The following is a 13572-nucleotide window of genomic DNA, read 5'->3' as shown; positions in this document are numbered from 1 at the left end:
CAGTCCGTGAAGCATAGGAAACTGCTGGCTATGGCTGGAGACTCTGGATCAGGAGATCAGGATGCTCTCAAAAGGGAAGAGGCTGGGACAAGTTTGGGGGATGATGTCAGATTGTGGGGTGTATCTAAAATGTCATCTTGACATGTTTGCAAGTGCCAGGGTCCCAGGACAGGCGAGCATAGGCTGGGAAAGGGCCAGTTCTAAATAGGTGGTAACATTTGGGTATTAACAGTGGAAGGAGAATCTAAAATGTCATCTTGACATGTTTGCAAGTGCCAGGGTCCCAGGACAGGAGAGCATAGGCTGGGAAAGGGCCAGTTCTAAACAGGCGGTAACATTTGGGTATTAACAGTGGAAGGAGAAGATGGAATGCTGCCATCCAGTCCTCTTGCACATTCAGAAAGTACAAAAATGGTACCATGAACATTTTGTGGGTCCCATGACAGAGGCCTCAGGGGTGCCAGGAAGAGCCCAGTGCCTTCCTGCTGGTGGAAGATTCCTGGAATCTCACAGCAGGGTCCAGAAAGCTAGTGTATTAACTAGGCTGTTTTCAGTCTTTGATACCTTGTGTCCCAGCAGATCTGATGCAGCCATGGAGAAGGTGGAAAGCTGCCCCTCCTTTCCCACTCTGGAGCCAAGGCAGACTTTGCCATACTCGTAATTCACCTAAATTTAGTCCAGATATCTAAGCACAAGAGGGAAGCTGTTTAGGGGTTCCTGGGAGGGACCTCAGCCAGTCCTCTGCCTCAGGATGTTGATCACTCCTCATTTTCTCAGTGGCAACCCGTCACCCAACTGTGCCAGGGACCGTAGGAGCCACAGGGAAAACAAAGCTCGTGGAGCTCTCAGGTCACTGAGACATGAACTGGGGAGCAGTGCTGGAGAGTCTAGAGTCAGGAGCCCACAACTGGAAACGAGCTGTAAGCGTAGCAGAAACCAGAAAAGGCAGAAGACTGTGGATGCCAGTCTCAAAGTCAGACCAAAAATGACAGGTCACATGGTCCTTCACTGATGAGGGACAAGCTTGGAGTGTCACAAGGCATAGCTCAGAGTGATACCTGCCATTGCATGAGTGAGGAGAGTGTGGCCAGCTTGAGTGTGGAAGGAAGTGGGGTCCAAGGTGGAACACTGCTGATACACTAGTGGGAGGGCCTTGACTACCATCAAAGGCATCCGATTGCTGCCACTGGACACACAGAGCTGACAAATGTGCCAGCAGCAGGGGAGGGATGTGCTGAGAACAAGACATCGGGGAGTTCATTTGGCTGGCAGCCCTCACCACTCCCATGCATTGTTATGAGGATGGGGCTGGAGGCTGAGAAAAGAGTTCTGAGGTTGTTGCAGTAATTAAGGTGCAAGATAACAGTTTTTAGCCAGAGCCTCACAGTGACAACAGCAGAAAAAGCAAGAGAAATTTCAAAGGAAAAACTGACAGCACTTGGTGAGCAATTAAAGATGAGAAAGAAGGAAGGACCAGAAGAATCTGAATTAATGTCAAGACTTCCAGAATCAAGTGGTACTATTAACTACATGATGCACTTTGGGAAGGAAACCTGATTGTCCAGGAAGTTTGCACACGTGGTTTTAGACTTTGAATGCATGGACAAGACATACGGGTGCCTAGAAGTGAGTCTGAAAACTCAGAATAGAAACAGAGCTGCAAGACTGGATGTGGAGTGCTGGATGTGGGGGACACGTGAGTGACAGCCGAAGCTATTGGTATGAAAGGCTAAGGAATGGGCAGTTTCCTAGACCAAATCTACCAGGAAAGGTGGACGGGCACTAGAAACACTTCGCTCCACCTGCTTCTTGGGACCAAGGCCAGGAAAATGGGTGGATGTCTTTTTCCATGAATGAATGGAGGTCATGGGTACCCAGCCAAGGTTAGAGGAAGAATCCAAGACGGGGAGCCCCAGGGTGGGCAACAAGCCTGGGGGAAAAAGCACCGAGTCTGAGGAAGCTCTTCATTCAACCTTCTGTTTGGGGGTTTTACCACATTTCAAGATTTGTTCTTAAAAACACAGTCACAGCCTAATATGTGTCTCTAGGAGAACAAAAGTGGATCACAGGCTACTTACTCCTTGATAGAGAAAGGTATTTCTGGAAAAACAGTTTAACATGTCTCTACTTCTTGGGTATCAATGACTAAGACAGGAATGTCCTTCCAGACAAGGCCCCCTGTCTCTGGGCCACTGAAGTCCTGTCAGGAAGCTGAGGGCAACAGCCTAGGAGCTGGGGACTCAAAGAGTTAACCAGGTTTCTAGAGCTCTGGCTTAGAGCCAACAGCAGCCACACAGGTGAAGCCAGTTCATTAAATTTATTTGGCATTTAATAAGCACCCACTGAACACTCAGCCACCTTTTGCACCTGGGGGCCTTTCCTCCTCTTCCCATAGGCCCTCATTTACTTGTTCAGGTACCTTCAGGACAGGCAGCCAAATGCCCAGTCTGTCTCCCTCCTCCAGGTATACCTGACCTTCACCCTGGTGTCCAGGGTGATTCCCAGCACACTGGATGCTGTGTTCTGTACGGTTGGGAAATCCCTCCCACCCAGAGTCAAGCAAGCTGGAGCTACAGGAAATCTTGGAGCTAGATGTGCTTCTGGGATGAATCAAGTCCAGTGTCTTACCTAAAGCAGAACTCCATTCTACAGCATCTTTTACTGAGATCTGTGTCTGTGAGAGCAAAGAGCTCACCCCTCTCTCCACAAAGCAGCCTGTCTCTGCATGGACAGTTCCAGTTTGGGGGGCTGTTCTTACACTGAATCAAATTTGGCCTACTTGGATCTCTCACTGATGGTTCCGTTTATCCTCACAAAGTACAACAGCGTCGCCTTTCCTTTGCCATGATGGTGCCATGCTTGGTGATGACCCCTAGGTCCCTCCCTGGATGTGACAGTTGGACCATAAAGAAGACTGAACATCAAAGAATTGATGCTTTTGAACTGTGGTGCTGGAGAAGACTCTTGAGAGTCCCCTGGACAGTGAGGAGATCAAACCAGTCAATCTTAAAGGATATTAACCCTGAATATTCATTGGAAGGACTGATGCTGATGCTGAAGCCCCAGTACTTTGGCTACCGATGTGGAGAGCTGACTTATTGGAAAAGATCCTGACACTAGGAAAGATTGAGGGCAAGAGAAGGGGCCGACACAGGATGAGATGGTTGGATGGCATCACTGTCTCAATGGACATGAGTTTGAGCAAACTCCAGGAGACAGTGAAGGACAGGGAAGCCTGGTGTGCTACAGTCCATAGGGTCACAAAGAGTCAGACATGACTGAGCAGCAGAAAAAACAAAAACAAAAAAACAAAACAAAAAAAAAACAGGTCCCTGCCTGCATTCCCCCAGCACCAAATCAGTCGGTGTCTCTGAGGTCATGACTTGGTACCCTCCATGGGCCGGCTGCTTTGTTGACAATATCCTTCTTGACATGGGGTCCCCAGAACCAAGAATGTCCCTTTAGATCTTTCTCACCAGTGCAGAGGACAGCATGTCCATGTATTACCTCCTCTGATCCAAACTTTAATCTTGACCACAGAGTCAGACAGACCTGAGTTTAAAACTTTATATGTTGCAAATCACTAACTCCAAGACTCTGGACAGGCTACTGGATTTTTATGAGGCTGTTTCCTCACATGTGAAATCTACCTCATGGGATGGTTATGAGGATTCAATTAGTTACTGTGCTTAATACAGTCAATGCTCAAGGTGAAGGCTCTGGGCAGTATTTTCCTGCTTTAGTGGCAGTGCTTAGCTTTTTTACTAGTTTTTTTTTTTTTATCACTCCTTTTAAGCATGTGATCAAGCAAATACATAAACTTTCTCATACAAACAGATAGCAAGTCAGGTCTCCTCCTTTTCTTACTGTTTTATTTTTGTTTTAACCAACACTAGCTTCTAGATTTATCCCTCTAACATTTTGTCTTGCAGATTTCAAATTAGCATTCAGAGCTGTTGGATAGTTCTGAATTTTGATTCTATCTTCTGTGGTGTTACTTATACCTCCCAACTGTTACCTACAAACTTGATAAGCATCCCTAGGTTTGCACCTGGCTATGATTTTAAAAAACAATCAAACAAACAAGAGATTGAATTGGACAAGGACTAAGATAAAATTGAGGACTCCCTCCCTGGCTGACAGACTCACTAACCTACTTTCTTTCTGTATGAAGACCAGCTCTGTGCCCACTTTACTGTGCTTCTTCCGCTTAGGAGATCATCAAATATTTTGCCAAAATATGCAATGTCTTGCAAATGCACAGCCCTAGTAAATAAGATGAGGGCCCCATGGTGGTGGTTTAGTCATAAATCGTATCCAACTCTTGTGACTTCATGGACTGTAACCTGCCAGGGATTCTCTGTCCATGGTAGTTTCTAGGCAAGAATAGGAGAAGTTGGAGTGAGTTGCCATTTCCTTCTCCAGGGGATCTTCCCGACCCAGGAATCAAACCTGGGTTTCCTGCATTGCAGGCAGGTTTTTTATCCACTGAGGTATAAGGGAAGCCTGTATAACTTTTCTTAATAATAACTTTTAAAATAACCCTGTATTTAATCCTTAATAATCCCCAATGATCACTGAACTTAGTTTTAAATGCCCTGTACGTATCTGCTTCCCAGCTTCTTGGGTGTTTGGCAGGGACTGAGCTCACACTTGAGGTCCCTGTGTTCAGTCCTCTTGTCCTGTGTGGACATTAACGTGTGCCAATCTCTTATTTTGGATACATATCTCATTTGTTTTCAAAATTTCTCAAAGCTTAATAAAAATAGCTCTGTGATTATAACTGCAGTTGCCTGTAACACGGAGATGATTCTGTTAGGGCTGCTTTCTGAAAACCCTTGACCCCTTCCCAAGCCCTCACCTTTTCTCCCCACTTCTGCTCACTCCATCCATCTTAGAATTCAGTGCAGTGTTAACTATCATCCAGTGTGTAGTTACCCAAGCCTTATAAGTACCTGGTAGCATTTCCCAAATGTAGCATCAACTGGAACTTTTCTAAAGATAGATTCGCAAGCCCACCTGGATCATCCCATCCAGACAGTTTTTAGTCAGCCAGCATCTTCTGAGGACTGTCCCATGGAAACCATAAGAACTTGCCATCTGTCTGCCTCTTTCTAGACATGGGAAACCCCCACTTACCCACTCATCCTTGAACATGAACCACAGGCTCCCGGGCTCTTCAGCTTAGCATCTGGCACCATATCCACGCACTTCCTCTTCCCTACCTGCCTTCCCTCTAGTCACTCTCACCCCAGTCAAATCCCCCTTTATAAGTCCATTCTCTGTGCTGCGGGCTCAGAGCCTGCCCTGGAAAGCACTTGATATTCTCAAATTGACAAGATCTGTTGCATCTCCACATGCTAGAGAAGGCATTACATTTGCCAATATTTCTATTATGTTTCCTTCAGCCTTTGCATCAGCTTAAAAAGCTTAAAAATCTGGGAGGACAGATGCCAGCAGACTCTGTATGAAGCCCTGTGACCTGCCTGCAGGGAAGGCAGGCAGGGGCCTTCTTGGGTACTGATGAGTGAGGCTGGGGAGCTGCTGCAGGCTTCTTGTCCCTTCCAGGGCAGGAAGCGCTGAGATGTCCAGGTTAGCATCCACGTCCCCCCAGTGAGGTGCATGCATATAGGTAGCCCAGGAATGGTTGTGTGCACACTTTCAGATCAAGTGCATCCGCCTTCCTGCCTCCTGCAGTAGGACCAGAGGAGGAGCCAACAAACCACCATCTAGGACTCCTGAGATTGGTCCTCATGTTCTGCCTTGCTCCTGGCCTCCAGGCACCTTGAGCTTCTGCAATACGGAGAGATGATGGGCTCTGCAGCCAGGTTTAGAGAACGTGAGGTCCATCTCTGCCACCCGTGAGCTGCAAGACCTGGCAAAGTCACGGAACCTCCCTAGATTAATGCCTGCCACCTAGAGTGGTTGCCAGGGTTGGAGGAGTTGAAACGAGCTACCAGAATAAAGTTCCCCATGCATGGCACCGGGTAAGCTTTCTATAACTAATTATTCCTACCCTCCCCCACCTCGGGCCAGGTCTGTCCTCCATCAGAGCCTTGAGTTTCCTATTCTGCTACGTGTGTGCTGTGTCTTCCCCAGCTCCACATCCCTTTGGCTGGTTCTCCAACAGTAATAGCATTAGTCAGAGTGACGGATGTCCATGGGAGAAAATGCACTGATGCAATTCAGTGCGTGAGGCTATGAGTTCAGAGAACCAGAGTGCGGGAGAGGAGCCAGATTTCAGGGACTGGGTAAAAAGAGGAGGGTTACTAATAGAAAGAAAGAGCATTTATAAAAGGAGGACAGATTTAAAAAGAAGACAGACTTCTAAGGCAGCAGAGGGACTGAACTCTGGTGCAGGAAGAACTCTGTGTGCCCAAGTCCTGGGGATGAAGACTGCACAGCTTGTCAACACTGTGTCCTCAGCCATCCTCAGTGGTTTCTGCTACTGAGGACTGGGTGTTGGGTCTTCGGCAGACCCTGAGAACCAGGGATGCTTGATTCTCTTGGCCTTAGAGGTGAGAATTCCCCAGAAGGAGTCTGTGAGCACTTTGGAAGCCTATCTGTGCATGTGGGTGACACGTGGCAGCCCAGGAAAGCCAGCCCTCCAGAGAAGAAAGTCAGGTCTGAGGCTGAAGAGGCCAAAAAGGCAGCAAGATGCACCCCATCTTGATGCTTGGGAACTCTCTGTACCCCCAGTGAAGGGTATAAGGTTTAACTTGCATGCCTTTAAAAGGAGGGGCTCCCTCCGAGGGTATCCCATTCTCACTATGGGTGTCTTTAGTTTTCAAAATGGCATTCCTCCTTTTGAACCCAATTTTGTGTCCTCTGCTTTGAGGTGGACATGGCCATCTTTAAATGTTTCTTTCATCCAAAGAGTTCAAAGGATGCCAAATCTGAAATTGACTGCATAGTGGCTCTCAAGGTGGCCAGGCATCAGCCCAGAGCAGGGAGGCGGGGTGATGTCAGAACCCCAGGAGGCAGAGGCAGGGAGGCGGGGTGGTGGAGATAGCCCCCCAGGTAATCCTGATGCACCCTGGATGGGGCACCTCCATGTGAGAATCACAGACAAATCAAAGTTTGTGTCCTTAGGAAGCTAAAGACCTGCCTGGAAGGGAAATGCGTCAGTTTATATTAAGTGAAAGTATCTGAAGATTTTGCTTTGAGGTGCAAAATCAGAATGTGAGGACAGGAGAGAGAACACATTAGGATTTCCCTCTAAAACCAGTGACGTCTGGTTAAATGGAGGCCCAGGTGGCCTGCTGGGGGAGAGAAAGAGGGACAGATGGACCTGGAGTGTTGCAGGAGCTGTGTCTGTAGCCTTAGAAGGGGGCTGCTCTCCCAATCTCCCTCCCCTGACCCCAGTTTGTGTTGTTGAACATGGGTGTCAGCTGGACCACCCTGAGAGAGCCTCAGGGTCTCAGCCGGTGCCCAGTCCACAGCCCCATCCCCATCATGACTTAAAACAGCAACCCAGGTGCCAGGGGCTTAGTCCTTTACAGACCCTTGGTAGGTTCTTGGTCTTGGATTGAAAACCCTGAGGAAAAAAGCCATATCTACAGAGCAACCTTTGCAGAGCCCCAGCCTTGCCCTCACTCTAATACAAACTCCTCCATGGCGAAACTGCTATGTGGTCACCCCTGCATCACTCTCTTGCCTGGGGTCACCTCGGGTGAGAACTTTTACCTCGGACCCCATGTCCACTCCCAGAACCACCCAGAGAAGGCCTGCCTATGGTGTGTGTAGACAGAGCCTGTTTTCCATGCTCACCACCCAGGGAGCAGGGAGAGGGCGCTGGTACAGCCACAGCAGCACTGAGGTGAGATGCAGCTCACGAAGGAAGCTGGAGACACAGAGGGCAGAGCACACAGCGCCGGGGCAGGTTTCTGAGTGTGTCCGTGGAATTTGAAAGGAGTTATTTAGAAACAGCATGTCTGCTATGAGGATTTAAGCATTCTGCTTCCTGGAGGCAGGAAATAACCCAGCTGACCAGTGGGGACCTCTGCAGACCCTGCAGTGCTGTCATGACACACTTCAAAGAAGAATTCCGACACAGGACTTAACATCACAAGTCGATAAAGGGAAATTTTAGTTATGAAAATATTATATATAGGTTTTGAAAAAAAGAGAGTAGATAATGAGTGAAAAACTTTTAAAGACATTGCTTAAAAGAAAACACTTGGGAGATATCCCAACACTTTGGCCTCTTGGGCTCTGTTATCTTTTTAATTCCCTCTGTTCAAGTTCTCTGGCTTATCTGTGAATTTGGTTAACACATTCCCCAGCCGCCCCATTGGATAAGATAAGGCAGAAGATGTTAATAGAGAACCCTCCATCTTTTTCCACTGAGTCTGATTTCAGGATTCATTGACTTGCTAAACCCAATCTCCCTGCATTCCGTGTCCTCTATGGGCTTATCAGTGAGGAAGATAATCTACCTGCCAGGCATCCAATAAGTGCCCATGATGGGTGGACACAGATGGGGTGGACAGCCTTGGTCCCTGGGGACCCAGCCTCTGGGCACTGGTGGCTGGGAGGGGGCTTGCAGTGGGGACGGGCCAGTCTGCCTATAAGGAGCCCTCAAGCACTTGCCTTTTGACTCCGGAGCTCAGGTGGTGAGTGGCTCAGGATTTCTACTCACCTCGGCCCGTGCTGTAATGCTGGAGCTTATCACTGTACACAGCTTCTTTGCTGTAAGCACGTTTCCTGTGGACACAAGGGAGAGGAGCTCTCTCAGCCAGGGTATATCCACACCACTCTACTCCCAGGACCTCCACCCAGGCCCCCTGTTCTGATGGGGGCTCACCCGGGCTTCTCCTGGGGTTGGGAGCTGCAACTGTCACTTAAGCGGAACTGCTGTCATGGCCAGCATTCTAGCTTGACCATCTCCGTGGGCAGGGGGCTCTGCTTTCAAGTCAAGGTCTTTCAAGGTCAGGCAGGCCCAGGGTCTCTACAGAGCTTGGTGAGAGGCCCTGGAGGATGCCTGCTAGAACTCTGGCTGCACTGTGGAACTTTTCAGGAGGGGCCAGCTGAATCTAGGCTAACCACCCAAGGCAGTAGCAGCAGTATTAAAAATTCACGAGAACTTCCAGACCCACCCTCCTGCAGGACCCGCTCTTGCAGAGCTCCTCTTTCCCTCCTTAGCTCCCTGCTGCCCAACTGCACCCTGTGCCCAGGCCCCAGCTCTGTAGCCAGAGGATGGGTTGAGGCACAGGGCGGGATGTTCCAGAGGGTCAAATGCAATTTTGTAACTGTCACTCCAGGAAGATCATCGTGTGTAGGGGGGTTAAATGAGTGGGCAAAAATGAGGTTGGGGGACAAATGCTCAGAGCCTTGCCCAGCCCCTCCAGAGGATTTATCTCCAGCACAGAGAAAATAAATGATCTGGAAAGTTCTAGGCTGCCCGTGGACAGAGAAAGGGTGATGACTGGTGAGCCTGACGGTATGTCCCTGAACGGTCAGGTCCTGTTCAGTTCACATGACCAGGGAGGGTCCATGAGCCAGCCTTCCTGGGTCTGAGGAGAGCAGGCAGGAGCGGGGCCAGGGGGCCTACCTGCTGCAGACGATGGAGATGGCCACCAGGGACACCACAAATACCACCCCAGCTGCCGCTGAGCCAGCGATCAGGGGCAGCTGCTCCCGCAGCTCGGACTTGTAATCATCTAGCAGAGAGAGAGGTATTAGAAGCTTCCTGTCTGCCCTCTGCATGGGGCTGCTACTCAGCGATGCCACCAAGGACATCAGAGTGATAGACAGATAGAGTTTCTATACTTCAGAGCTGTAAGCCTGACCCAAACCAAGAGTAATCTTTAAGACACACACTCACAAAAGTAACCCCAAACAAATAATGTCAACAATAAAAGCAAGATAACAGTGACAGAGAACCTCACAACTAAGAGCTGATGACATTGGCCCCAGAGCAGAGGTAACTCTGTCTCCATGCACTCATGAGGAAGGCCTCTCAAAGGTCTGCCAGCCATGCTAAGGATACATCTCACAGGGGGCATGGAAACCACTGCTGAAGTACCTTCTAAGGCACAAAGTTGCTGAGATGTAGCCAGTCAACAGATTCACTGAGCAGAGGCTTAAGAGCATCTGCAGCCACCCAGTACCACATCCAGTGCTGCGGAGAATGAAGACACGTCGAGAAACAGCCCAGAACTCTAAACCTCACACTCAAGAAGAATAGGGTCCCGGCTTCCGCCAGTGTTAGAAACACATGGGGGAGTGGCTGCCTGCGGATCACAGAGGTGGACAGAGCTCTCTCAAACGTGGCTTTACCATGGGGAAGCTTAGTGATCTTAGACAAAGCATCTAGTCTTTGACTCTCAGATTCCTTATCTGTTAAATTTTTAAATTAAATCATGTGACACATATTTCAGTGTCTGATGTATCACAGATGCCCCAAATACAAATTCTCTTCTCCTTAATCCATACAAACCACTCGGCCCAGGGGCCTATTGTTATTATTGTGGTTCTTCTCTCACCTGGTGTCAAGGAGCCATCACAGAATTTCAGGACGGAGGCAGATGGGGGTCAAGCTATGTATGTCCTATTACAACTGGGGCTGCCAGATACAGCGAGTGAAAATATGGGATGATCAGTTACATATGAATTTCATGTAAACAACAAATAAGGTTTTAATCTAACTGTGACCCAAATATTGCATGGGAGATACTTAGACAAACATTATTTGTTATTTACCTGAAATTCACATGTAACTGACCTATATTTTATCTGCCCCCCACCCCATCATTCTGAGGTTCCCTGCTCTGCAGGTTTCTGCTCTGCAGAATCACTCAAGCCCAACTGTTAGACCCTTTTCCAGGTCCCTCCTCAGATCTACTGAATGGAAACCTCTGAGTGAACGGCAGGGTATCTGCGTGTTTACCAAGGACTCTGTGTGGTTCTTATGCGCCCAGATGTTTGGGAACCATGGTTCAACTTTATGGCTAGCGGATGAGACTTGCCAAGACAAGGATATTGTTCTAGAAGCCCCTCACTCTCTAGAAATCAATTTTAAAGAGTGAAGGTAGAGTTTCAGTTTCCCTCTGCTGAGAACTTTTTGTAACATGTAACTTATTTAAAAGTTAACTTGGCAAAAGTAAAATAAATAAAAGGAACCACAGGGAGGAGTCCATGTAAATTAAAAAATGCCTAAGCCATGTGACCTTCAGCCCTTGAAATTGATTTCTAGATGCTTCCAGAACCAATATCCTTGGGTTTAGAAGTCTCCTTTACCCACGGTGTAGAAGGATGGTTCTCAAACACTGGGGCAGAAGAACCACCCAGAATGCTTGGCAAACATGTAGATACTTGGCAAAGATGTAGATACAGAGTATATACTATATCTACATATACTGTATATATTGATTTATACTGCTGTATAAATCAGTTTTTAAAACATTAGGCAGCCAAGTCAAAGGTTAGCAGGTTGTAGCTAAGTGCAGCCCAGAACCACAGCAGCTCTGTCCCTTGTGGAGGTCACCAGTCCAAAGCATGGCCACTGACCCTGGGTGGGATCCCGCAGGTCCTCCTCGACCCAATGACCCTATTACTGACACCCTTCAGACTCACCTTTGTGCTGCAGGGAGGCCTGAAGCCTCAGTGAATATAATTATTACTGATGTGTGAACCTCAGTCATTAAGACAAATACTCTCCAATTTGGCCACTTACCAGAACTCTCTTACATCCAGCCCCTCTTGGGTTTACAAAACTTAACTGCCAAATGTAAAAGGAATAGCCTTCTTGGGAGAAATTTGTTACTTCTTGATTTGTCTAGCAGGATTGCCAAGAGACCAGTGCTCACAGCTTTTTGAATTTTGGGCTTTTAATCCTGTGTACCTCTTGATGCCAAAGTGCCCATAAATCTAGATGTGAAGTAAGGTACAAAGAGGAGAGCAGAGTCCTTAAGGAACTGAAGATGGACTGCGTTCTTTTCACACCAGCAGCATCATTAATCTGGATAAACTGGCTCACCTTTCTATCCTAACTCACCATCCTCCAAATATGAGTCCAAACTCACCTAAAATAAACTCAGAACTGACTACAAACTCTAATCCTACAGAGGCCAGACAGCTCACATTGAAGCATCCAGGTACAGACCACTGGGAAGTGATGAGCCCTGCATGGGGCGGCAAGCCTCCGTCTCAAGACAAAGTCCTCACACTAGGATGCTCACCAGCATTGCCTTCTCTTACAATTTTTCAAAAGAAAACGGATATTATAATTTTTATATGAAATCACTTGATTTTTAAATCTTTCTGATGACTTTACAGAGACTGTTGGCCTAAAATAAAATGTTTTTCAAGGGCAGAGTGTTTTCTATATAATTTAAGTAATAAAGGAAAAAATTAAAGCCTTTCTATTTGAGAGGCTGGGAATAGATTGACACTTGGGAGCTACCAGGAAACAGCTCATCAGTGAATAAATATAGATACATTGTTAGTAGATAAATGAGTACATACACTATGGAAAGTAGCTAATGAAATAGACACCCATACACAAGTCTGAGGTTACAGGGAAACAGAATTTTCATAACAACTAAAAGAGGTAATCTCAGAGGAGTAGCAGAGATTGTGACAACAGGGAACCAATAAAGCCCAAAGGTGGAAGTATTTTCAGGGACAAGATTGTCTAGCCTTGGAGACAGCTTGGAAAACAGTGGCTCTTCTCTCTGGAGACACCTCAGCTGGACCTACTGGGGGTCACATGTGAAGCTGTTTTAAATATTCTGAGGCGTGTGGGACAGCCTCAGTGTGTCCCTCTGTTTTCTTCCCGGAGCCCTTAACTCATGCAGTGAGGCTGTGCACTCAGCTCCCAGCCCCGAGAGCAGAGGAGTGAAGTGGGAGTGACGGTGAAACAACTCAGAACCCAAGAAGAGCATGTCCTTTGATTTTGTGTTGGGCTCCCTGCTCTGCAGACGCAGGCGTGCATGTGGGAGCCTCTGCGCGTGCGCGGTACAAAGACCTGCGAAGGAAAACCCACTAGATGTCGAAAACCCGGCCGGGCTTCAGACAGATGCTCTGCCTAGTGAATGCAGGTCCTCCTGGGGGCAAACCTTTCTGAGGCAATTCCACCGGAATCCAGTTAGCAGCTGGCATTTCGGCTGTGACCACTGCCTCCTGGGGGCTTCTTCTCCCCCGACTGCCGGCCCTGATCCAGGTCACCCGCCTGCCCCTTACCGTCCGTCAAGGTCTGGAAGCACATCTTGCCACTGAACTTTCCGTAGCCGGCCACGGTGCGGGCGCGCACCTGGACCACGTACACCATGCCGGGCCGCAGGCCGTCAATCCGCGCGGTGTTGGTCTGGCTCCTGGCCATGGAGGAGTTGAACTCATTGTGTTCCTGCAGGAGAGCAAGGGAAAGGGGTTGGCAGCCTGCTCCTGAGCACGGGGGCCCCTCGGTTCTGGGTCCTGCAGATCTGCTGGAAGTTGTCCCGAGCCCCAGGCCATCCCTTGAAACCCCACAGACTGGGCTGGACCTAAAGAATAAGAAACAGACTCTGGACTGTGGGATGGTGATGGTCTGAAGAGAGGTCTGAGTAAATGGCTGAGCTCTCAGGGCCTGGC

At 48.3% G+C, this 13572-nt stretch overlaps 1 protein-coding gene across 1 annotated transcript in view; it reads right to left on the bottom strand.

The window, feature by feature from the left end:
* EPHB1 (EPH receptor B1) overlaps positions 1-13572 on the bottom strand; it is a 471534-nt gene that overhangs the window by 86548 nt on the left and 371414 nt on the right. Inside the window, exons 7-9 of the mRNA XM_086316585.1 lie at positions 13186-13348; positions 9554-9662; positions 8642-8706 (exon numbers count right to left, since the gene is read on the bottom strand). Coding sequence (XP_086172711.1) covers positions 8642-8706; positions 9554-9662; positions 13186-13348 — 337 coding nt within the window. The remainder of the gene's footprint in view (positions 1-8641; positions 8707-9553; positions 9663-13185; positions 13349-13572) is intronic.

This window comes from Bos grunniens, chromosome 1, assembly GCF_055505025.1.
Source record: "Bos grunniens cultivar Pamir isolate PY7600 chromosome 1, Bosgru_T2T1.0, whole genome shotgun sequence".
In the NCBI taxonomy this organism is placed as follows: domain Eukaryota; kingdom Metazoa; phylum Chordata; class Mammalia; order Artiodactyla; family Bovidae; genus Bos; species Bos grunniens.
The sequence above is the reverse complement of the archived record's forward strand: the minus strand, read 5'-3'. Positions and strand labels throughout refer to the sequence as shown.